The 26316-nt window shown below is 44.1% G+C and overlaps 1 protein-coding gene across 3 annotated transcripts in view; it reads right to left on the reverse strand.

Moving 5' to 3' along the window:
* Positions 1-2501: 2501 nt before the first annotated feature.
* Positions 2502-26316, reverse strand: part of LOC120065386 (receptor-type tyrosine-protein phosphatase alpha-like) — a 54519-nt gene continuing 30704 nt past the window's right edge. The window contains exons 2-23 of one of the 3 annotated variants that reach the window (XM_039016362.1): positions 22849-22895; positions 22467-22557; positions 21820-22242; positions 21653-21673; positions 19011-19095; positions 17965-18038; positions 17206-17342; positions 16742-16832; positions 15853-15929; positions 15397-15433; positions 15141-15238; positions 14678-14797; positions 14171-14337; positions 13867-14002; positions 12371-12517; positions 11926-12019; positions 11718-11794; positions 9556-9690; positions 8692-8817; positions 8145-8296; positions 7918-8053; positions 2502-4433 (exon numbers count right to left, since the gene is read on the reverse strand). In XM_039016362.1, coding sequence (XP_038872290.1) covers positions 4359-4433; positions 7918-8053; positions 8145-8296; positions 8692-8817; positions 9556-9690; positions 11718-11794; positions 11926-12019; positions 12371-12517; positions 13867-14002; positions 14171-14337; positions 14678-14797; positions 15141-15238; positions 15397-15433; positions 15853-15929; positions 16742-16832; positions 17206-17342; positions 17965-18038; positions 19011-19095; positions 21653-21673; positions 21820-22242; positions 22467-22557; positions 22849-22869 — 2520 coding nt within the window. In that variant the 5' untranslated portion in view covers positions 22870-22895 and the 3' untranslated portion in view covers positions 2502-4358. Of the gene's footprint in view, positions 4434-7917; positions 8054-8144; positions 8297-8691; positions 8818-9555; positions 9691-11717; positions 11795-11925; positions 12020-12370; positions 12518-13866; positions 14003-14170; positions 14338-14677; positions 14834-15140; positions 15239-15396; positions 15434-15852; positions 15930-16741; positions 16833-17205; positions 17343-17964; positions 18039-19010; positions 19096-21652; positions 21674-21819; positions 22243-22466; positions 22558-22848; positions 22896-26316 lie in introns of all 3 variants that reach the window. The other 2 variants (XM_039016361.1, XM_039016360.1) reach the window with 2 other exon arrangements.

Genomic DNA, 26316 nt, shown 5'->3' on the forward strand with positions numbered 1-26316 from the left:
GACAGACCGACAGAGAGAGAGAGACAGAGACAGACAGACAGACCGAGAGACAGACATCCAAGGGACAGCTAAACAGGATCAGGAGGAGAGAGACAGGTTTAAGAGGTGGGGTCGCCAGAGAGAGACAGGTTTAAGAGGTGGGGTCGCCAGAGAGAGAAAGGTTTAAGAGGTGGGGTCGCTAGAGAGACAGGTTTAGGGGTGAAAGAGTTTTAGGGGTGGGCAAGAGAGACTGGTTTAAGGCTGGGAGAGACAGGTTTAGAGGTGGGAGAGACAGAGAGACTGGTTGAACCCTAAGAAGCCCCACTCCTCCAGTCTGTCTCGCTCGCTTTTTCCATCTCTGAAGAAAGGTGTGCCCTGTTGCTCAGACAGGGACATTACATTACTGGGGTGTTGCATCACATTTCTATCGGCAGCCAGCAGGGGTGTGGAACAAGGGCCCGGATGCACCTGGCTGTCCTCTGTAATAACCAGTAAACAATGTCATTGTGATTTGTGGTTGGAATAACTCAGGGCAATGTATTTTACCCACTACAGTGGGTGAAGGTTAGGTAGAGGACCTGACTAGGGGACATAATGATGGAATAGTCAAGGGTCCAGCACTTCAGTGGAATAGAAGGAAGACATGGAGCCAAGACAAAGCTGGTTCAAAACAAAGCAATGGAGATTGATTGGAATGGAACCTGGCGTTACAGCATGAAATGGAAAGGAGGCTGGTGGATCATGAACTTGAACAGGATAATAAAAGGCCCTGATCTTGGTCTCAGTGTTACAAAGCCAAGCGTCAGCTACGGTTTCAGGGCTTTGTATAGAGGTGCTTTCTCGATAAAGTTATCTACAATGGCTCAAAAATAGTAGTGGGAAGGGGCCAAATAGATGTACTAATCTGTAGAATGATACTGGTTTACCAAGAGTCTATACACCTACACTCAATCAACTCACCGAGGGAGAGGCGCAGGGAACATATTTTCCATATAAATCAACCTGTGCGGCACTTTCCAGAGTAAAGCCTTAAGTCACTAGTGTTGGTGGTTGGCACAGTGTTGTTGGTGACAGGTGATTACATTCAGCAAACCTTCTAGCAAACGCCCACCCTGACGATTACAAAGATCTAACACAACCAAACATCCAGGAAGGAAAATAAAATGGCACCAATTGTAACACATGGGCATTTGAGATGCTTTGGAATGAAACACGGTCTGAAATGACGTTGACCGTATTTTTTTAAGTGACTGGTCTAAGTGAGACATCCGGTTTGAAAATCTCTACCTAGCTATCTATGTCCTGTGGTTTAACCTAATAGAACAAGTCAGAACTAGAGGCCATAACCAGAGTCTTTAAAAAGCCCTCTTAAATGCTGACATGAGGGTTGCAAAATATTATTTTTTAAAGACAAAAATCTGTTTTTTTCCAGAAATCCTGTAATCAGAAGGGAATAAGCTGCAAGGGAATCCTCCCACCTAGAATTCTTCAACCATGATAAAAAATATATATATATTTTGCAACCCTAGTTGCCAAGTAATTTACTATCTCAGGGTCATGTTACCCATCTGGCCTTTGCATCACCGGTTCTGATTTTTATTTTGGCGCCAATTGTTCAAGCATTTGAACATTCAACAATAACAACAATTTGTCAATACTGGTGCTTTCTTTTGTGGAGTTTCAGAGACTATTTCTAATTTCCTGATCCCATATGATTCAATCACGACAGAGTTGGATTGTGCTCTTTCCTTTCGACCTATAAAAATATAGAAAAGGGAGAAGCTAAACCAATCCATTCCAACTCCTGAACAGTAGGAGTTGTGCAGGTATTTTTCTACAGACTGTGGGCTTTCCTTATGTCCTAATGACAAAACAATGCTGAATCTTTATGACCGTACAAATAGGGCCATCTGTGTATAAGAGAATGCGTTTGGCATCAACTAGGCTTGGCATATCTTCATGGCTCTCTAGCATATCCATCAACCACAGGAGGTTGGTGGCACCTAAATTGGGGAGGACGGGCTCGTGGGAATGGCTGGAGCGGAATTGGGGGAATGGTATCAAATACATGGTTTCCAGGTGTTTGATGTCATTCCATTTGCGCCATTCCGGCCATTATTATGAGCCGTCCTCCCATCAGCAGCCTCCTGTGCTGTCAACTCCACATACCAATGAAGAAACTGGGATCAAAATGGCAGCTCTTATAATTGACCAATAATCCCTGATCACAATTGACAGCTAAAACCTCATGTCAGTTACCCCTCATACACTCAAACCTTGCAGATATCAAGTGAGTGGGGTGGTTGGGTTTGTGGCGGAGTGGGTGAGAATCTCTTACGCACGCGCACACGCTGTTTATTACAATCCTTTGAGGGCAATTAGTAGCTGTGATTGGCTAACAGACCAGGGGCGGGGTCAATTCCATTTGCACTCAACCAACTAAGTAGACAAACTGAAATGAACTGTATATACATTGAAAGAACCCGTACAGGAACCCCCCCCCCCCCCCCCGACAACTTTAAATCATTTCCTGAGTTGACCAAGCAGAGATGGAATTGACCTCAACCTTGTTGCTAGCTAACTGACATCATTTATCTTTCATTACAAAAAAAAAAAAAACTAAAGACTGAGGTACGCCCGAGGGTGGCCTCATCCACAAACCCATAGCGTGTGTTTCTAGCCAAGCTGTCCTTATAGGCAGCCATTCCGAAGAGAAAAACAAAATCACTGCAAACATTCCATCATGTCACACATTTCAATATTAAAATTAACAATTTATCCATTTGAGGGTGGGAGTATCAAAGCAACAGCATTAAAGTATAACAAATTCTCAGTATGTGACATCGGAGTTGAATTCTATTTCATTGGCGTTGAATTCTATTTCAATAAAACACTAACAGATAGACGTTCTAAATGGTGCAGATAGAAATATAATGAAGAGCTGACAATTTCTATTCTATATGACAACCATATATGTTCTACACAATACATTTCTATCTGAACATTCTGTAATGTTTCATCACCCTGAACAGGCCCCAGTTGAAAAACAGAGGGGGTCTTCACATTTTGACGTAATCTTCTCAACCAACCTATACCGAAAAGAAATATACCCAATAGATTACAAACAAGTAAATGGAATGACGCGTAAATAAGAGATAGGACATGTTTTCCCCCATTCCAACTGTAAGCAATTAAATATGAAAACATACATAAGAATTGGTTCATTTCCATGATGCAACAAAGATAGGAAATGCACAGTAATTGCATGGTTACTATATGTTGAGATATATGGACATACACCCAAAATCGACAGTTTTATACAGGGTCATTCTGAAAGAATCATTATATTGTGGCAACATATCAACCTCATACTCATCATTATTATGCAAAGGCTATTTTGAATGCATTGCTGGCCAAATCTTCAACACGCTCCTTACATTTCAATATATTTGACGTTTGATATCTTTTCAGTATGGGAAACTTCAACTTCCCTAAACTTTCTACACACATATAATCCACTGACGCCCAGCATGTATAAGACCACCTAAATTACAGCGTTTCCTAGGTCCTTGAACACAAACACAGCAAAGCCACAATGTATTGGAGATATGTGGCTAGCTACGCCTTCAGTCCTGCCATGATTCATTGACCTCTGTGTGAACTCAACGGAAAACTAGTCGAAAGAGTTTGGACCATGTGATTAGCAAAGCCATCATGACCAATTCTGGATGTGCTTCTGGCCAGCTGTAGCGTGTGTGCGTTCGTGTGAACAGAAGAATTCTGATTGGCTGTGTAAATCAATTCCTCTGAGGTCGACCTATCAGCTTTAAGCTGCAGCCTGAATCAGATGAAGCCATCAACCACGTAAGTCTCAGTCACTGAACCATAAAAAACAAAAGACAAGAGAAATAAAAAAAACACCAACATCATTCCCTCAATTCGCAATTTTTGACATTAGCCTCAAGTGTCCAATTTATATTCATATATATTTATATAAACCAATAAAATACATTATAACTTCACCCTAAAATTGCAGCAAAAAAGGTCTAAAAAACAAAACAACAAAATGTGACAGGCTAAGTATATGTACATGATTGGGGGATGTCTGGATGGGGAAAGATTGGGACAAGGGGGCCGTATTAACAAGATCAATATTACAAAATATTCAAGGCATCATCTCTGATATTCCCTCCCTCCCTCCAGTACACTGCAGCGCTGCACTTGCTCTGTCACAAGACTTCCCTTCCATTTTCCTTCTAGCACACAGGCTGTCCAGTCATCTAAGCCGTGACCAGTTTCTTTGCTTCCGTCGGGTACACGTGTGTTTGCTTTGTTTTTATGACTGTATATGGATGTCCGTCCCTTGTGTGGGTCTGTCCCTACTTGAAGTTGGCATAGTCAGAAAAGGCATCAATATACTCCTGGACCACTTTGTAGCAGAACTCGTACTGCTCCTAAAACAGAGAGGAGAACATCACAATAATGATTAAAAAGGATACTACTAAATATACAACCAAGATAAATTCATTTGCACACAAATGGAATTGCAAAACTATTCTAAGTCACTGAAAAAGTTGTGTTTTAAATGCTGTCCAAAAAGACAGTAGAGAAAATTGTGCATGTGAACACACACACAACACAGTATCTTATATGGCGGTGAACACATAAAGAGGAAAGAAATATGGGGGGGAAAAAGAACACGTGGACAGAGGTGAGTTTCTGACGTGGTGAGTCAAGAGCTTGTTGATGAGTTCATATAATCTTGTTTGTGTTTACATTTGTTGTTGACAACAAAGCTGGTATGGTAGAAATGGAGTCAAACCTATATTGTTGGTCGATATTGGCCGTTTACCGCTATATCGCTATCGGCCCATAATTAAACCGATATTCAATGAATAGGATGAATAAAGGGAATCTCATGCTTATCTGAACACTTGTGACATTCATGACGTGTCATTATTGGGCTCCCGAGTGCTAGAAGCATGCTAGAGGCATCACTACAGATCCTGGTTTGATTCCAGGCTGTATCACAACCGGCCGTGATTTGGAGTCCCATAGGGCGGCGCACAATTGGCCCAGTGTTGTCCGGGTTTGGCCGGGGTAGGCCGTCATTGTAAATAAGAATTGCCTAGTTAAATAAAGGTTAAATAAAAAATATTGCAGGTAGCCTAGCGCTTAAGAGCGTTGGGCCAGTAACCGAAAGGCCGCTGGTTCGAATCCCCAAGCCGACTAGGTGAAAAAACTGTCGATATCACTCTGGTTAAGAGTGTCTGCCAATTAGTTTTTATAAACGTCACAATGTATGAAATCAACATTTGAAGCATAGTTATTGGACAATTGCTCTTTTCAAATCAAATGTTATTTGTTACATGCGCCGAATACAACAGCTTACTGAATACAACCTTACCGTGAAATGCTTACTTACAATCCTTTAACCAACAATGCAGTTCAAGAAAGAGAAAATATTTACTAAATAAACTAAAGTAAAAAATGCAATAAAAAGTAACAATAAAATAAGGCTATATACAGGGGGTACCGGTACAATATGTGGGGGTAGAGGTTAGTCGAGAAAATTTGTACATGTAGGTAGGGTTAAAGTGATTATGCATTGATGATAAACAGCAAGTCCAAAAACAAAGCGGGGGGGGGGGGGGGGGGGGGGGGGGGGGGTGTCAATGTAAATAGTCCGGGTGGCCATTTGATTACTTGTTCTGCAATCTTATGGCTTGGGGGTAGAAGCTGTTAAGGAGCCTTTTGGACCTAGACTTGGCAGTCCGGTACCGCTTGCCGTGCGGTAGCAGAGGCATTTTTTGGGGCCTTCCTCTGACACCGCCTAGTATATAGGTCCTGGATGGCAGGTAGCTTGGCCCCAGTGATGTACTAGGCCATATGCACTGCCCTCTGTAGCGCCTTACGGTCGGATGCCGAGGAGTTGCCATACCAGATGGTGATGCAACCAGTTAGGATGCTCTCGATGGTGCAGCTGTAGAACTTGAGGATCTGGGGACCCATGCCAAATCTTTTCAGTCTCCTGAGGGGGAAAAGGTGTTGTTGTGCCCTCTTCACGACTGTCTTGGTGTGTTTGGACAATGATCATTTGTTGGTGATGTGGACACCAAGGAACTTGAAACTCTCGACCCGCTCAACTACAGCCCCGTCGATGTGAATGGGGGTGTGTTCGGCCCTCTTTTACCTGTAGTCCATGATCAGCTCCTTTGTCTTGTTCACGCTGAGGGAGAGGTTGTTGTCCTGGCACCACATTGCCAGTAATGGGTGAACAGGGAGTACAGGAGGGGACTAAGCACGCACCCGAGGGGCCCCCGTGTTGAGGATCAGCGTGGCAGATGTGTTGTAGCCTACCCTTACCACCTGGGGGGCGGCCCGTCAGGAAGTCCAGGATCCAGTTGCAGAGGGAGGTGTTTAGTCCCAAGGTCCTTAGCTTAGTGATGAGCTTTTTGGGCACTATGGTGTTGAATGCTGAGCTGTGGTCAATGAACAGCATTCTCACATAGGTGTTCCTTTTGTCCAGGTGGGAAGGCGATTGAGTCATTGTGGATCTGTTGAGGTGGTATGCGAATTGGAGTGGGTCTAGGGTTTCCAGGATGATGGTGTTGATGTGAGCCATGAACAGCCTTTCAAAGCACTTCATGGTTACCAACGTGAGTGCTACGGGCGGTAGTCATTTAGGTAGGTTACCTTCACTTTCTTTCTTGGGCACAGGGATTATGGTGGTAGGCTCGCGTCACTGGGCAGCTCGCAGCTGGGTTTCTCTTTGTAGTCCGTAATAGTTTACAAGCCCTGCCACATCCGACGAGCGTCAGAGCCAGTGTAGTAGGATTCAATCTTAGTCCTGTATTGACGCTCTGCCTATTTGATGGTTCGTCTGAAGGCATAGCGGGATTTCTTATAAGCGTCCGGATTAGTGTCCCGCTACTTGAAAGCGGCTGCTCTAGCCTTTAGCTCGGTGCGGATGTTGCCTGTAATCCACTGCTTCTGGTTGGGATATGTGCGTACGGTCACTGTGGGGACGACGTCACCAATGCACTTATTGATGAAGCCGGTGACTGAGGTGGTATTCTTCTCAATGCCATTGGATGAATCCCGGAACAAATTCTAGTCTGTGCTAGCAAAACAGTCCTGTAGAGTAGCATCCGCGTTATCTGACCACTTCCGTATTGAGTGAGTCACTGGTACTTCCTGATTTCGTTTTTGCTTGTAAGCAGGAATCAGGAGGATATAATTATGGTCAGATTTGCCAAATGGAGGGCGAGGGAGAGCTTTGTATTCATCTCTGCATATGGAGTAAAGGTGGTCTAGGCACCCCGATCTTGTGGTATATTTCCGTCTTTTCTTCAAGCGAATGACAGGGATTTGGGCCTGGTCTCGGAGAAGACTCATTAAAGAAAAAATCTTCGTCCAGTTCGAGGTGAGTAATCGCTGTTCTGAATTTATGAGAATTCAGTGTGGGAAAACTTTTTCCCCGCTGTAAAAACAGTATATCGGCAGATATATCAGAATCACTACGTTTTGTCCCCCCCCCAAAAAACGATATATGACCCCCAAAAAATTTGGTTGAGCTCTAGGTAGAAACTTAAGTCAGCACCGTTTTCACAATACTTTCCATATTTTCACAGTGTGACATTTAGCGTGAGCAATTAGCAGTGAGCACTGACCGAAATAACTGTAAAATTTCCAAAATACAGGAAGGCATATTTATTCAATGCGAGTTCTTAAGCTTGTAACTCGCAATTGCATCACGTGCATCCCATGCATTGTACAGTTGGCTAAACTCAGGTTGAATAATTGCATTATTATAACGCATATCATTAAAGCTGGAATCCTTAATTGGTGAAACTGCAACATCCATTTCAGATAGTGTAACAGTAGTGTAACAGTCTGCATCATGTATGTCGGTGTCGTGTAACAGAGTGTCCTCACCAGTGTCTGCACCATGTGGGGTCTCTGCAGTCGAAGGCTCTTGACGGTCTGGAAGACGTCCAGGATGGCCTCAGCTTTCACCCGCTCCAGGACCGTGCTCAGGGCACAGAAGGTCCCCGTCCGCCCCGCGCCCGCACTGACACATACACACACACACACAAAGGTTAGCTGTGGTTAGGCACACACACAAGATATGATAAATTGTTAAAACATTAGGTGTAGGTTACCTGCAGTGGACAGTGATTGGGTGGTTGCCAGATTGTTGCTGCTGCTTCTGGACCGCAGCAATGATGTTGATCATTCCCTTCCCGTCACTGGGAATGCCCACTTCTGGCCAGCCATGGAAATGAAACTGTCTCACCGTACGAGCCTTGTTCTCCTAAAGAGTGAGAAAGGAAAGAGTAAGACAGGAAGAGACACGCCCAACACCAGTGTTTCCCAAAGGGATATTTTCAGCAGCGGTGGCAAAGTTAGCCTAGCGGGGTAGTGGCAGTCTTATGCTATCTGAGTGACTCAAATATTATTACAAAATCAATGACAGCCCCATGCCATGCCATTTTTTTTTTTTAAATTTCCGATTCTCCCTGACTCTCTAGTTTATATTTTGGTAGTTATTGGTTCTCAAAGATGATGTAAAATGATGATTTATGGGTGGAGGGGTAAACACTGCCCACACATACAAACACACACTGAAGACACATAGAAGTGACTAATCAAATCTTGTTGACATTTGCTTGGGGTGTTAGTGTTTTTCGAGGCGGCCTCTGTCTTCACCCTGTTGTTGGTGACCAGGAGGTCTCTAACAGTGTAGCTCTCACTCTCCTCCTCCTTCTTCAGCTCGATGGAGATGTCCCCACACACTATCACCCCATCACTGGGCCAGTACTGGGCACACTTCTCCTACAGAGAGAGGGGGGAAGAGAGCGAGAGAGAGGTAGATAGATGGAGATATTAGCGAGAGACAGACACTCACAGACAGACAGACAAAGGTAGCCTGGCGGGTTGGGCCAGTAACAGAAAGGCTGCTGGATCGAATCCCTGAGCTGACAAGGTAAAAATCTGTCCTTCTGCCCCTGAGCAAAGCAGTTAACCCACTGTTCCCTGGGTGCCGAAGACGTGGATGTCGATTAAGGCAGCCCTCCGCACCTCTCCGATTCAGAGGTATTGGGTAAAATGAGGAAGACACATTTCAGTTGAATGCATTCAGTTGTACAACTGACTAGGTATCCCCTTTCCCAAAGATAAACAAAGAGAGAGAGAGAGAGAGAGAGAGAGACAGACAGACAAAGATCTGATGGCACTCTGCAATCAGCTCCAGGAAGTATTTAAACTAACAGAGAATGATCCTCTAATCACGAGACAGAACCAGGAAACAGACCAATAAGGAGACGTTTCTCTTCCAATCATTGTTCTCAGTAATAACATACTTTACTGGCATGACTGAGCTTAGCGAACACACTGTCGTCAGATTGGTTCAATGGCCCCCATTCTTCACTGTGCTCTCTCCTTTCTGCCCATCTCCTCCTTCCTATGGCCTCCATTCTCCCTCTCACACCGCTCTACCTGTCCTCTCTATCTTCTTCCTCCATCCCTCTCCACATGTTGTCTCTGCTGTGTCCTCCCTCCATCCCTCTGTACCTGTCCTCTCTCCTCCAGCTCAGTGAGCATGACTATGGAGCAGCTCCTCCACTCCCAGATCATCCTCCAGAAGTCTTCGATGGTGTGCTGCAGCGGACCCTGGCTGGCCATGTACGAGTCCTTCTGACGGTACCCCTGGACCAGACACAGGTAGAGATACGCAGAGGTTAGGTGTTCACACACACACACACAAATGGTACCAGTCTGGACACACCTACTGATTTAAGGGTTTTCTTTATTTGTACTATTATTTTCTACATTGTAGAATACTAGTGAAGACATCAAAACTATTAAATAACACATATGGAATATTGTAGTAACCAAAAAAAGTGTTAAACAAATCACAATTTATTTTATATTTGAGATACTTCAAAGTAGCCACCCTTTGCCTTGATGACAGCTTTGCACACTCATGGCATTCTCTCAACCAGCTTCGTGAGGTAGTCATCTGGAATGCATTTCAATTAACAATTAAAAGTTAATTTGTGGAATTTCTTTCCTTCTCAATGCGTTTGAGCCAATCAGTTGTGTTGTGACATGGTAGGGGTGATATACAGAAGATATCCCTATTTGGTAAAATACCAAGTCCATATTATGGCAAGAACAGCTCAAATAAGCAAAGAAAAACAACAGTCCATCATTAATTTAAGAACTTTGAAAGTTTCTTCAAATGCATTTGAAAAATCATCAAGTGCTATGATGAAACTGGCTCTCGTGAGGACCGCCACAGGAAAGGAAGACCCAGAGTTACCTCTGTTGCAGAGGATAAGTTCATTAGAGTTACCAGCCTCAGAAATTGCAGCCCAAATAAATGCTTCACAGAGTTCAAGTAACATACACATCTCAACATCAACTGTTCAGAGGAGTGAATCAGGCCTTCAGGGTCAAATTGCTGCAAAGAAACGACTACTAAAGGACACCAATAAGAAAAAGAGACTTGCTTGTGCCAAGAAACATGAGCAATGGACATTAAACCGGTGGAAATCTCACCTTTGGGCTGATGAGTCCAAATGTGAGATTTTTGGTTCCAACCGCTGTGTTTTTGTGAGACGCATAGTAGGTGAATGGATGATCTCCGCATGTGTGGTTCCCAGCGTAAAATATGGAGGAGGAGGTGTGATGGTGCTTTGCAGGTGACACTGTCAGTGATTTATTTAGAATTCAAGGCATACTTAACCAGCATGGCTACCACAGCATTCTGCAGCGATACGCCATCCCATCTGGTTTGCGCTTAGTGGGACTATCATTTGCTTTTCAACAGGACAATGACCCGAAACACACCTCCAGGCTGTGTAAGGGCTATTTGACCAAGAAGGAGAGTGATGGTGTGCTGCATCAGATGACCTGGCCGCCACAACCACCCGACATCAACCCAATTGAGATGGTTTGGGATGAGTTGGACTGCAGAGTGAAGGAAAAGCAGCCAACAAGTGCTCAGCATTTGTGGGAACTCCTTCAAGACTGTTGGGAAAGCATTCCAGGTGACACTGGTTGATAGAATGCCAAGCATTTCTCTACACCCGCAATAACATCTGCTAAACACGTTTTTGGTCACTACCTGATTCCACGTGTTATTTCATAGTTATGATATCTTCACTATTATTCTACAATGTAGAAAATAGTAAAATGAAGAAAAACCCTTGAATAAGTAGGTGTGTCCAAACTTTTGACTGGTACTGTACATAGGCACACACGCGCCAGCTTAGACATACACACAACAACCACTGTAGGATCCATTTCTGCCCGTATTAGACTCATCTCCTGTGTTGTGTAGATGTCTGTATTTTGATGTTTTTGTACACTAGGGGTCTACCCTTCCCAAAGGTCTCTACTGTATCATCACTATCATATCTCCTGATAGGCATCTCCTTACATTCACATTTGAGTCATTGAGCAGATGCTCTTATCCAGAGCAACTTACAGTAGTGAGTGCATACATCTTCGTACTGGTCCCGCATGGGAATCAAACCCACAACCCTGGCATTGCAAGCGCCACGCTGTACCAACTGAGTCACACGGGACCATCTTTTCACCATTTATGTGAAGACGAACTTGTATCTGTGCTAACGTTTTGTTAATTTGTCTCATTTTAAAAACACTCATAACATAGGTGAAGTGAGCCATAATCTGGTGTCGGTTTCACAGTTGTTTCGTCTACTCACGTCAATGAAGGAGGCGTTGACATAGTCCGTGTTCTCCTCCCCTCTCTTGACTGGGATGATCACTCTGTTGAACTCATCTACGAGACACCAACAAACAGGTTACATTACATGGAGCTATGTGACCGACTAGGTTTGAATACCAGACTGCATTAATCTGTGGAGCTAAAGCCTAGGGATTAGCTCAGGGAGGTTTGGAGCCGTGACTCACATGGGATGATCTGGAGAACTCGGTTCTTCTTCATGTTAGCTGGCAGGTTGCCTGTTCTCATCTTGTCGTTCTGGATCTTGATGGAAGTCAGCTTCTGTGTGGGGAGACAAAACCACTGGCTTAGCTCTCACACTCAGGGAAAAAACACATCTAACAAAAAAACTAACAATTTAGCGCTCACAGTGCTACTTCAATGGCTTCATATTCATTGGTTCACACCAAAGCAAAACATGTTGCAAGGAAAACAAAAACAAGCATTTTCAGGTAGTCCCTCCCTGTTTCAATTTCAATGTATCAATTTCTTCCGCTTGGTGCCAAATAAATATGATCCAGAGTCAAACAGATAGGCTGTCAAACATTTAAGCGTAGCTGAAGTGAGCTTGCTTAAGCTTTGTACTTTTGGGACTATTCCATTAGTTCCATTGTACCAGGCAAACTAAATCACCTTGAACTCCGCTTCCATGCCCCCACAGCCGGCGGCGGAGGGGGCGTAGAGCTTGGCCAGGTGGGACTCCAGGGAGGTCACCTCCAGCTCGGTGTCCCCATACAGATAGTGCTCCAGCATGGCCTGGAAGATGAACACGTATTGCATCTGTGGAGAGGGAGGGGGAATAGAGAGAGGGGAGGAAAGAGAGAGAGAGTGGGGGAAGAGAGAGGGTGGAGAAGAGAGAGGGGGGAGGAGAAAGAGAGAGGGGGAGGAGAGAGGGGGGATGAGAGAGAAAGAGGGGTGGTAGCCCCCCCACCCCAGTGGGTGAAAGAGAAATCGACTTTTAGTGCACTTGTCATGCTCATATCATACAGCCAGAAGAGGAGTCAGATGACAACACAACATAAACGGGAAATAACCACATACCCTGAACACTGCCAGTATTGAGATTTGAATGGAAACATGTTCATATAGTATATTGATATGAGTGTGTGACCTATTTCAGGTCAAGGTAATGTGGTCTTCGTCAGGTCAGGGTAATAATGTTATGTGATCTTGTTGTGGTCTTGTGTTAGTCAGGGTTATAATGTTATGTGATTTTTTTGCAGTCTGAGTACTTTGTGGTTTTGTGTTGGTCAAGGGTACTAATGAGTACCGGTTTGGGTCAAGGGTACTAATGAGTACCGGTTTGGGTCAAGGGTACTAATGAGTACCGGTTTGGGTCAAGGGTACTAATGAGTACCGGTTTGGGTCAAGGGTACTAATGAGTACCGGTTTGGGTCAAGGGTACTAATGAGTACCGGTTTGGGTCAAGGGTACTAATGAGTACCGGTTTGGGTCAAGGGTACTAATGAGTACCGGTTTGGGTCAAGGGTACTAATGAGTACCGGTTTGGGTCAAGGGTACTAATGAGTACCGGTTTGGGTCAAGGGTACTAATGAGTACCGGTTTGGGTCAAGGGTACTAATGAGTACCGGTTTGGGTCAAGGGTACTAATGAGTACCGGTTTGGGTCAAGGGTACTAATGAGTACCGGTTTGGGTCAAGGGTACTAATGAGTACCGGTTTGGGTCAAGGGTACTAATGAGTACCGGTTTGGGTCAGGGGTACTAATGAGTACCGGTTTGGGTCAGGGGTACTAATGAGTACCGGTTTGGGTCAGGGGTAATAATGAGTACCGGTTTGGGTCAAGGGTAATAATGAGTACCGGTTTGGGTCAGGGTAATAATGAGTACCGGTTTGGGTCAGGGTAATAATGAGTACCGGTTTGGGTCAGGGTAATAATGAGTACCGGTTTGGGTCAGGGTAATAATGAGTACCGGTTTGGGTCAGGGTAATAATGAGTACCGGTTTGGGTCAGGGTAATAATGAGTACCGGTTTGGGTCAGGGTAATAATGAGTACCGGTTTGGGTCAGGGTAATAATGAGTACTGGTTTGGGTCAGGGTAATAATGAGTACTGGTTTGGGTCAGGGTAATGTTGTGGTTAGTGCTTGTTGCGGTCAGTTCAACTTACGTCTGTCTGGACCATTTGGCAGCGCTGGGCTCTGATACGTGTGACAAAGCCAAAGACGTCCACCTTTCTCTCGGTGTTCATCATGTCCAACATTGCATCTATCACTATGAAGGTACCGGTCCTCCCCACCCCCGCACTGACACACAGACAGAGGGAGAGACAGACAGGCAGAAAAGAGCACGCACATAAAGATAGTATGTGGTATGTGACTGAACCTAGGGCGTGTTAGCCCACCAAGCTTAAGCCTAGGCATTAGCTTGGCATCTAGGCGTCACAGAACCACCTACACCAATAACACACTCACCTGCAGTGGACCACGATGGGGCCAGCGTACTGGGGGTTGCAGGTCTTGACCTTCTTGAGGAACTTGAGCATGCCGATGGGCGTGAAGGGGACGCCAAAGTCTGGCCAGCTGGTGAAGTGGAACTGGGTCACCAGCCGCTGAGGCTTCTTACCCCCCACATCCCCCACCTAGAGAGAGAGAGAGGCCGAGAGAAAGAGAGCGAGAGAGTGAGAGAGAGTGAGAAGTAGAGAAGGAGGGGTGTAGATGTAGACACAGAGACACCATTCGTTTAACTGTTTTGGAGTATTATTCAAGACTAATGTTATCTTCAAATAATTTTTTGTTTTTCCATTTTCACATGAGCTTTGCATACAGTGTACCTGCTTGGTGTACATCCATATCACATGGGTTTGATAGATGGTGTGGTGAGAGGAGAAAACAAGACAAGAAAAAGGGAGGAGAAAGAGGTGAGAAGACAAGTCCAGAGAAGACAGGAGAAGGAGAGAGGAAAAGGGAAGAGCAGGGTACCTGTTGGATGCAGAACTTGCGGATGGTGTAATCCACCAGCACCATCATGTCCTCCACAGAGACCCGGATGTTGCCGTAGGTCCAGCAGCCCTGGTCTGGCCAGTACTGGGCACACTTACACTGAGACACACAGAGAGATTGCCGCTGTATGGATTTCTTTCAAATGAAAAGAAACAAACACTCATAGTCGTACATTCATATGCCTTTTCACATTGCAAATTTGACATGCTGAACATACCCAATCATCGTCATATAGCAAGGTCTGTTCAGAAGGGTGGAACATTACACAACAGTTCCAATAGATTTTGTACTGTGAAGAACATATTTTAAATGCATTTCATGTTGAGTAGGCAGTTGTGTCAATTGTTTTAATGAACTTTCTATCTGCAAAATTCTGAACCTTCCACCTTTCTGAACACACCTGTTGTCACCCCTCCCCCGCTCTTCCCTCCTTCTCCCCTACCTCTTTTCTTTCCTTCAGGTTGGTCACCATGACGATGGTGGCTGTGTTCTGTTCCCAGATCATTCTCCAGAAGTCGTTCACCGTCTCCTCCTTTGGCCCTGAGAGAGAGGGAGACAGAAGATATATTATAATCCACTGTTTATTATCATCATTGATTTAATACGTTCCTGTATGTTTGCACAGGCAATGAAATATGTCATATTAACATGGCATTCACCACATTAGCCTATCCCAGTGGCTAGAGTAGCCTCTTTACCTTGAGCTGCAATGAACTTGTTCTTCTCTTGGTACCCCTGTGAACAAGAGGAAGGCAGAAGAGGAAGAGAGTGAGTGTGTGTTTGATTGCTGAATAGGTTTAATGACCGTGTCTGTAATGTTAGGTAATGTTCTGCTGTATCATCGATGTTACTCTACTTTTTGATGTATTGATGTTGTTTCTACTTCATGCGCATTTAGCGTGGGACTTTCGTTCTACAAATGAAATATTATTTTCATTTTGTAAAAAAAGAAAGAACATAGGAGAGAGAGGAAGGGAGTGAGAGTGATGAAAAAGACTATTCTAAGGCAACCTTTTATTTATTTAACCAGGAAGTTCAATTAAGGTCAAAAGACCTCTTTTACAAGGGAGACCTGGCCAAGGAGTAGCTAAATAAAAAATAAATAAAAAAATCAGAGCCTGTCATTGATGCCAATGGCTTGTGGCATCACTTACGTTGATGAAGGATGCGTTGATGAAGTCGGAGTCTGGAACTCCCTCTAGTGATGACAAATGCACCCTGGAGTGATCATCTGAAACACAACAGAACCTTGATTAGCTGAATGGCCAGCCTGTTTTAAAGGAGCTACATGTAACATTTATACTACCGTTCAAAAGTTTGGGGTCACTTAGAAATGTCCTTGTTTTTTTAAAGAAAAGCAAATGTTTTGTTCATTAAGATAACATCAAATTGATCAGAAATACAGTGTAGACATTGCTAATGTTGTAAAGGACTATTGTAGCTGGAAACGGCAGCTTTATGGGCTATCTACATAGGCGTACAGAAGCCCATTATCAGCAACCATCACACCTGTGTTCCAATGGCACGCTGTGTTAGCTAATCCAAGTTTATTATTTTCAAAGGCTAATTGATCATTAGAAAAACCTTTTGCAATTATGTTAGCACAGCTGAAAACTGTGGTTCTGATTAAAGAAGCAATAAAACTGGCCTTCTTTGACTAGTTGAGTATCTGGAGTATCAGCATTTGTGGGTTCGATTACAGGCTCAAAATGGACAGAAACAAATAACTTTCTTCTGAAAGTATTACGTCTTTGCAAATGGTAAGAAGCCACTATGAGATGTTAGGCGTTATTAAGCAGTGTCCTTAAAAAAAAGAATTATGGCTAAAATATTACATGTAGCTCATTTAAAGTCTGTTCCAGGAAGAGCAGTATGACAGACTAGTGCCCGATTCAGACTATTGGGCCGAACCGATCCAAGCTATACTGGCGCGGTTACGCATCCGCCATAGATGCTTGAACAGTGCTGGAAAGGAAACATACAAGCCAGCACAGTACGTTCCCAAAGGTTGAATCAGGCTTTAGCGCCATGTCGGGGACTCACATGGCAGGATGTTGACGTATCGGTTTTTGTCCTTGTTCTCCTCTTTAGAGGCCGCGTCGCACGACGCCTGAATGGGACACACCGGCAGCGCCTGGACACAGAGCGCATTAGACACACAGACAGGTAACAGTGATATTAGCTGAATGCCCAGTGATGCGTGTTTCTATGGGTGATATTCTTATTCCCAAAACCAGCCCTGATGGACACGAAAATAAAGCAAATAAGGGAAGAACGGGAAAGGGAATTAGGAAGTATTGAAACACAGCTATAGGCTCTGTGTAAGGTAGTACCTCTCCAATCTGAGTCGGTAGCTAGAATCACAAACATAAAGGGTTCTAGTTGCAAGTACGATCTGCCCATTGTACTGATGTGGCCCATAGATGACTAAAATGTGTGTGTACGCGTGAGAGTATGCATATATATATATATATATATATGTATGTGCGTGCATAAGGACTTCATACGTTGAACTCCTCCCGGAAGAGCTTGTTGTCGTCAGCCATGCGACGATTCATCTCCTCCTCCAGCTTGTCGACAACAAGGGGAGGGTACTTCCTGTTGGTGCTGGGTGAACGGGCCAATAGTGGCACACTCTGGAGCTCTGCGAGAGCAGGAAGCAGGAAGGGAGGGAAGAGGGAGAGGAAAGAGAGGAGGGAAGGAATGGGAGGAGAAAGATGGGTCGAGATAGAGTTCCACAGGAGATAGACAGAGACAGAAAGATAGAGACATAAACCCTTATTGTTGTGACACTGCCAACAATAAATTATACAAATACCATTAATTATATACACTATACATAGTATTTCAATAATTGTTACAGTAAAATACAATAACAAAAACCTGTTGTAAGAGCCAGATAGTGACACATTCACCAACCAATGATTATAAACTAAATCAATACACTGTAGAAAAATATACTATATATATTACATGTCCTAAACATTACATTCCTAACTGCACACGCAATGTCTCCAAACTGACTGTCTGTTCTGTCACAAAAGCCCACAAGGGGGCGCTGTAAACCAATCCAACACTGCTACTGAACCACAAGTCATCATATGGAACAACAGCATAGGCCGAGAACCAGTAAATGACTACAAAACCAATGTGATCTTATCCAAACAGAAAACAATGCAGAAAGTTGGCTATGATATAGATTACAAGTCCCTGTAAGTGTACTACCACAGGCAAAATGTGTGTTCACACAACTACAGTGATTTTACCTGTATCATCTGATCTACCGTTGGTCAGCCTGAAGGAGTTAGAATGGCTGCCGGCCTGCTTGTACTTCTTAAACCTGTCAATCACACGACATGCATGAATAGATATATCCGGAATGACACACACTGCCATTGCCATGGTAACTTCTGTAACACTTAGTTCATCAATACTGTCCTCAATAGGGTGTGAGTGTATGAAAGGTGACAAGCAAGCCATTTCCTGCTCTGCCCTTTCGAAAAACTGTAATGAATTGTGTGAGTAGGTTTGTGTGTACAAGACAGTTAGCGTTTTACGTGGGTCTCATGTCTCAATATTGTATAGCTCTACACACTTTTCTTCTTTTCAGTTTAAATATGCCAGCCTGAAATGAGGCTGAAGACACTTCTGTCAGGCAGAAAACCAGGGATGTATTCATTATGGCGCACCACACACACCACTATTTCACAAAACATAGTATGTGTTTCTTTTTGGACAAAACAAGCATTTTTATTGGACAAGTTCAGGGAGCTCTCCCGGTGTCAGTCCGTTTTTTCTCTTTGGTGCCTCATGAACACGACCCAGGGGCGAGTCCCCCTAAAGCTTCGTAGCTAATGTGGCACTATTTTCACCCTGACGTAGAGTATAGACCCAGGCCCCTGGCAGAACAGCAAAAGGCTTAATTTTGAGAACTTTGCTCGCTTCAAGCGAAGAAGATAGATTGTCAAACGTAAGATTTTACCATTCTGACTCTCTCACTGCTGTGGGGCATGGCTGTTATTTTAGCCACAAAGCTTTCAGGGAACCCACCCCATGGTTGTGTTCAGCAGGGAGACAACTTTTGAAAAGGACAGGTACTAGCTGAACTCAGCCAAGGTACTGGCTGAACTCATACAATTTTCACTTTGTTGAAAATTGTTTGGTTACCGTGTGCCCTAATGAACCGGAACCAGGTGAGCAGTGTGGGTCAGAGTTAGCGGTGTGGGTCAGGGTTAGCGGTGTGGGTCAGGGTTAGCGGTGTGGGTCAGGGTTAGCGGTGTGGGTGGTTTATACCGGAGTGAGTATGACTGACCTGAGCATGTAGAGGATGATGATGATGAAGACAATGACGAGCAGGGACGACAGAGCCACCATCACCGCAATGATGGGCGTGTCATCTGAGACAGGAGAGAGATAATTCACAACATATTTTAAAAGTGTATCTATCCATTGTACAATGACTACTTGTCTTATGTTGGTCACATTACAAGACTCAACACACAAACACACGACAGGCTGGGAGCAGCACAGGGTCAGCCTCAGAGCAGCGCCCCTGGAGCACTTAGCCTCGCTCAAGGGCACAACGGTAGTAGGTGGCGGCGGGGCACCAGAAACCCCCTGGTTGCCGGTTCACTAGCCTACATTTTCATGTCAGCACTGGGATTCCCTTTGGCAAGGCAACTTCTTTAATTCCCAGTACCTACAAAAGCAAGATGGTGGTGGAAGTGCCTGGTGTGGTAATATTTGATTTGCTCTCAAAGAAAAATAACCGTGCTGAGCGTACACGTGGACACTGTCCTTGAGAGTGTAGATACATCACTATTTAATTGGCAGGCAGAGTCAATCTGTCACATGATAGGCTACAAAACAGGAGGCTGGTGTCAGGCACTGAAACCCAGTTTAACATATGCTCTCAGTACGCATCTGACTTGGGTTCAAACTGGATTTGACATTTGATTGAGCCTGTCTGGAGTGACAAATTGGGTTTGGGTTGGCACTTTGCGCTAAGCAAGCTTGATCAAGTGCACAAATTAAGTATTTGAAAAGAGAAACAATTATATTTAATTTGGTTAATGGTAAACATGTTAGACAGGCTATATGCAACTCTGGCTGCTTTGTTTGTGACTTCTACACTGATTACAGGAGCTCCTAACTAAGGACATCATGGTGACAGTTAATCTGGACAGCTTCGTTATGTCTTACGTAACATATTCATCATAGTGACATGAGATTAACCGTCATTACAGAGACGTCATTAATCGTCGTTATAGAGACGTCATTAACCGTCGTTACAGAGACGTCATTAACTATTAAGAGTCTAAGCCAGGGGGAAGGGGGTTCTACTAAGCTATATGGAATTGTATGAATAAGGTCATACCAAGGATCATTTAGCTATTTGATTTTGAATTTCAAGACCGCTTGAAGTATACATTATTTTAAATAATAATTTAAAGGAAAATTATTTTTCGGCCTTACTGCTATTAGCCCATACAAACGCATAGAATAACAGATTCACTATCAAAAGACAAGTCATGTGAGATCTGTGGGTGTCCTAGAGCAAAAAACAACCAACATTTACATTTTTTGTCCATTAAAATAACATCAAATTGATCAGAAATACAGTGTAGACATTGTTAATGTTGTAAATGACTATTGCAGCTGGAAACGGCAGATTTTTAATGGAATATCTACATAGGCGTAGAGGCCCATTATCAGCAACCATCACTCCTGTGTTCCAATTGCACGCTGTGTTAGCTAATCCAAGTTTATCATCTTAAAAGGCTAATTGATCATTAGAAAACCCTTTTGCAATTATGTTAGCACAGCTGAAAACTGTGGTTCTGATTAAAGAAGCAATAAAACTGGCCTTCTTTAGACTAGTTCGTATCTGGAGCATCAGCATTTGTGGGCTCAATTACAGCCTCAAAATGGCTGGAAAAAATAACTTTCTTCTGAAACTCATCAGTCTATTCCTGTTCTGAGAAACTAAGGCTATTCCATGTGAGAAATTGGCAAGAAACGGAAGATCTCGTACAACGCTGTGTACTACTCCCTTCACATAACAGCGCAAACTGGCTCTAACCAGAATAGAAAGAGGAGTAGGAGGCCCCGGTGCACAACTGAACAAGAGGACAAGTACATTAGAGTGTCTAGTTTGAGAAACAGATGCCTCACAAGTCCTCAACTGGCAGCTTCACTGGCAGTCTCAACGTCAACAGCGAAGAGGCGACTCCAGGATGCTGGCCTTCTAGGCAGAGTTCCTCTGTCCAGTGTCTGTGTTATTTTGCCCATCTTAAATTTTTTTATTTTTTTTTGGACAGTCAGATATGGCTTTTTCTTTGCAATTCTGCCTAGAAGGCCAGCATCCCGGAGTCGCCTCTTCACTGTTGACGTTGAGACTGGTGTTTTGCAGGTTGGATAAAATCAACAGTAAGTGATAGTGATCCCAGTGGGAATCGAACCCAAAACCCTGGCATTGCTAGCACTAAGCCACTCTTACCAACTGAGCCACACAGGGGCCCACATTTGATTTCATGTTGTTCAAACTGCCATCTTGGCTATTTCAGCTAATTGTTGTTCATTTTTCATTATTCTGTGGAATTTTCAGTGTTCTCTGAGGGACAATGTACACATTGAATAGTGCTGCACCACGTTGTTAGGAAGGTAATTGAAACTGATGAGGAGTAGAGAAGAGGGACAATTTGGTCCATTTAATTTCAATGTCTCATACCATGGGCATAGAGGATGGACAGAAACCACAGACAGAGGAGAGATACTGGAGGGCTTGAATACTGCGTGTGTTCGACAGGCCAGTTAAATTATTGGCACATCGCTACCACGACTGCTTATGACTTATCTGTTATGCTATCGTAAATTGTCAGCGCGGTTGTATGACCGCTTGGCATGCCATTGTAATGAGACATCAACACCTCACACACACACAAACAGTCTTACCGGTGTCTTCTTCTCCACCACCTGAGGAGGACAAAACAAGAGTCATTACTATCAAACCTAAAAAAACATACACCAACCCCCCCCCCCCCAACAGCACTTAACTTCTCAACTTTCACTCTCACACACTCCACTAGCAACCAACATACAATTAACACACAGACACACACCTGGAACAGTAGCCCCGCTAGTGGCCGACGTGGCTTCCACCGTTGGTTTTGTGTCTGTGTTGGTGGCGGTGTCTGGTGACTGAGTCTCTGGAACAGAGGTCCCATTCTCCCCACCCCCTCCCTGACTGATTGTGGTTGGAGCAGGGGGTGGCTGCGGGGTGGAGTTCACCCCTGTATGGATTTGGGGGGCTTCGGTTGGGCCAGGGGTTGGTGGAGGGGGGACGGGCGCAGGGGTGGCACCACTGGGGCCTGCAGTCAATATGACACCATCCACGGTTGTGGTAGTTGTCATTGTCGTCGTGGCAACCTTCAGGGCTGTGGTTGTTGGAGGGGGAGGAGGGGGGGTGATGGTTGTTGTCAAGGGAACATTGGGGAGGGTGGTGGAGGGAGGGTCCTTGGATTTGGCAGTGGGGACTGGACCTCCTAGGGATGAAAGATAAGGTGTGAGAGAGGAGAGAGAAGAAAGACAGAGAGAGAGGAGCGAGAGGAGCGAGTGAGAGAGAGAGATATTCAGTTTATTTAGGCTATTTCTGTTGAGTCAATTTGCAGCTTCATGAGAAGTGCAGTAAACAATAGCGTTGAATATGTCAAATGGTGTCAGCGGTGGGATCCGGCTGTTCAGGTGATGTCATGTGGGTCCTTCTTACCTGTGGGGGTGAGAGGTGGTCCCTGGTCCGAGACGGAGACCCTGAGGGCCACACTGAGCAACAGGAGCATGGGAGACACACCCATACTGCCCTGGGAGAATCGGAACACATGCCTGATTACTTAATGACATCCACAAAATGACCCTTTCACAGTGCAAACAGATGATTGGATTATTAATCCAGATGTGTTGTAGTTGTAACTGGAGGCTAATCCTAATCCTGGGTGATTACTTTTACAGTATAATCTAACTAAATGTGGGTACTTAATTGTTTTGGGGGGGTTATATATATATTTTTACAAGTAAATATAAAACTTCTTAAATGCATTTATTATCATGATTTATTATCATGATTTGAGTGGAACAAGGAGTTGTTCTCTTACCTTAAGAAGCGAAGTTGGCATCAATCACTCATTCGCACAGTGTGGTCCTGGATCCAAACAGAATGGAAGACAATGTTAGAACCGCACACTGCTCTTGATAGTACCACTGATCTTTAATAAGCTTACGTATCGGCCTCATGGCCTTCGTCAGAGCATTTTGAGTTGAAAAAGAAATGTGCACCCTTATGTAGACCTAGCCCCACCCACATCCGTTCCACTTATCGAAAGGGGTTGGAGGCGAAGGAAAAACAAATAAGTGCTACCAAATATACCAATATGCATAAATATTCGAATAAAGTGTGTAAATAAGACGTATTAAACACGCATGTAAAACCACAATGAGGACATAGACCTACCGAGCAAGTTTTCAGTCATCATTGGGTACATCGTACGAAAAACATCAGAGTAATCTTAAATAGGGGCATAATTCATGTTCAAATTCACAACATAACATACATAAGCATTTCATCATTAAGACCTTTAGGAAATAATGTCTGGAGGGTGAAAATCCCAAAACATTCTCTTTTACTCAAGAGTATTATTAATATCACCTCCCCTGTCTGATATCTTAACTTTCTCTATGCCACAAAATCTAAAAAAAAGGTAGAAATACCATGCTTTAGGTCATTAAAATGTACTGCGACTGGATAATCCCTGTCATTTCTCCTGATTTAACTTTTATGTTCACTGATTCTCTGTTTGAGAGAACGAGAGGTTTTACCTACATAGCACAGCCCACATGGACATGTAATAATGTAAATAACATGGGTGGTGGAACACGTAATAATGTCATTTATTTGGAACCGTTTTCCTGTATGTGGGTGGCACAAATATTCTCACTTCATCATATTGTTGTACTGTGCACATCCTCTGCCTTTTGAATTAGGGATGGTCAAGGTCAAATATTTTTCCCAGAAGGATTGACTAATCCCAAACTTGCTAGGTGGTGATTTATCCCCAAAATATCTGACTATCTCCTCAGTTAAAAAAAACCTATACTGAATGCACTACATATTCTGCGGTTAGGTTATCAAACAATGCCTGCATCATTTATTTTATCTGCTTACTTTGCAGCAGCTTTTAAATAAAGTGATTTACAGTTAGTTTAACACATACAAGCTCACAGAACGGGACCGCCGAGTGCTGAAGCACGTAAAAATCATCTGTCCTCGGTTGCAACACTCACTAGACTTCCGAACTGCCTCTGGAAGCAACATCAGCACAAGAACTGTTAGTCGGGAGCTTCATGAAATGTGTTTCTATGGCCGAACAGCCGCACACATGTCTAAGATCACCAGTCGCAATGCTAAGCGTCGGCTGGAGTGACGTAAAGCTCGCCGCCATTAGACTCTGGAGCAGTGGAAATGGGTTCTCTGGAGTGATGAATCACACTTCACCATCTGGCAGTCCGACGGACGAATCTGGGTTTGGCGGATGTCAGGAGAACGCTACCTGCCCCAATGTATAGTGCCAACTGAGAAGTTTGGTGGAGAAGGAATAATGGTCTATGGCTGTGTTTCATGGTTCGGGCCCCTTAGTTCCAGTGAAGGGAAATCTTAATGCTACAGCATACAATGACATTCTCGACAATTCTGTGCTTCCAACTTTGTGGCAACAGTTTTATGAAGCCCCTTTCCTGCTTCAGCATGACACGGCTCCCATGTACAAAGCGAGGCAACAAAATAGTTTGTTGAGATAGGTGTGGAAGAACTTGACTGGCCTGAAGAACCTGACCTCAATCCTATGGAACACCTTTGGGATGAATAGGGGCGCCGACTGCGAGCCAGGCCTAATCGCCCAACATCAGTGCCCGACCTCCCTAATGCTCGTGGCTGAATGGAAGCAAGTTCTCACTGCTGTGTTCTAGCATCTAGTGGAAAGCCTTTTCCAGAAGAGTGGAGGCTGTTACAGCAGCAAAGGGGGGACCAACTCCATATTAAGGCCCATGATTTTGGAATGAGATGTTCGACGAGCAGCATATACTTTTGCCATGTCGTGTATATATCGTAAATAGGCCATCAATAAATAAATACATTAAAAAATATGTTTTTTAGGCCATATCGCCCAAACCTACTATGACCCATGCGGGCATCGAACCCACAACCCCATTTTTGCCAGCTCCGTGCTCCAACCAACTGAGCCATCGGACGCACATAGAAGCCCACCATTCTGTGTGCTAAATCCCCATCACTCTCTCCCTCTTGTTCTGGATGTGTCTCGTATCCAGGTGGTGCGCCGTAACATGAATAATAAATGACCACATAGTGGGACACGGTGAAGGAAACGGAATCTGGGGGGAAAAAGCATGTTATGTATGCATTTCAACTTGGGCCTAGCCCTATGTGCAAGACGGGACATAGTTAACCTACTTTTGGAAATAAATCGAGAAGTTAGGGACTGCGAAGGACCCACGAGTCGGGATTGAGACAAAGATTTTGAACTTGGACATGGATTTGGCAAAATTGCCTGTATTGTGTAATAGCTTTCTGCATTGACTGCAGTGGGGCTCACCTCAAACAACAATGAAAGGGATTCAGTTGAAATGTGTGTGTAGGGAAGGGCCTAGAGAGCGCCGGCATGGTGGGTTGACTGTCTGATGTAATCCCACTAGTCCACTGGGTGCGGTTTTACTGACTGAGCTGTGATAATCCCTGGCCTAATCCCATGGTCCTGACCCAGGAATAATCCAGCCCGTCTGGCTCTCTTTATTGCAATCTAGCCACACACACACACACGTACGCACAGGGATGACTGCAGACAGACATACAAATCCTGGTTATCAGGAATTTACTGCCAGAATCTCCAATTTGGGTGCAAAAAACAGCTACTGTGCCACTTCTATCTAGAGGGAAAGGCTGTGATTCTTACAGTTTAGACCAGTATTTCCCAGCCCTGGTCTTCAACCTGGAGACTGTCCAAACATCAGTTGGACACTTCCAAATGGGAACCTTTTGGCCTACTCATCCACTATCAAATGTATGATATTAAATGCCCACACCAGTAGAAGTGCACTTTTTTGAGCTGAAAGACAACGGCCAGAGTTTACCCATTATGTTGCACATCGACGCAAGTCAATAAGTCATCATCAGTAAGTCAAAGTATGATATATTTGGGCTTGAAGTGCCAAATCCGAATGTGGGACTTCGGATGTTACCGTGAGTCTTAAATGTCTTTTCCTATGAGATGACGAGCACATTTATTTCAGCCTACGTTTCGTTTCAGGGTGGGTTTTATTTAAAATGTTACCAGCCACCAGCATGGCAATGTTTATTAATCAGAAACACCTGCTGCAAATGTCTTCCTATTCATGAGTCGTCTGAGCCAAACAGCTTTTCTCTGTAGCCTACACTTGGGTTTCCACTAGATAAAAACAGCCACAAAGTCAAAATTGGCTATATCATACAAATTGAACAAAAATTAGCTTGTTGGTCTTAATTAAAAGGTTAGGGTAAGGCTAAGGCTAGCGGT

This window comes from Salvelinus namaycush, chromosome 20 (genome assembly GCF_016432855.1).
Source record: "Salvelinus namaycush isolate Seneca chromosome 20, SaNama_1.0, whole genome shotgun sequence".
Classification (NCBI taxonomy): domain Eukaryota; kingdom Metazoa; phylum Chordata; class Actinopteri; order Salmoniformes; family Salmonidae; genus Salvelinus; species Salvelinus namaycush.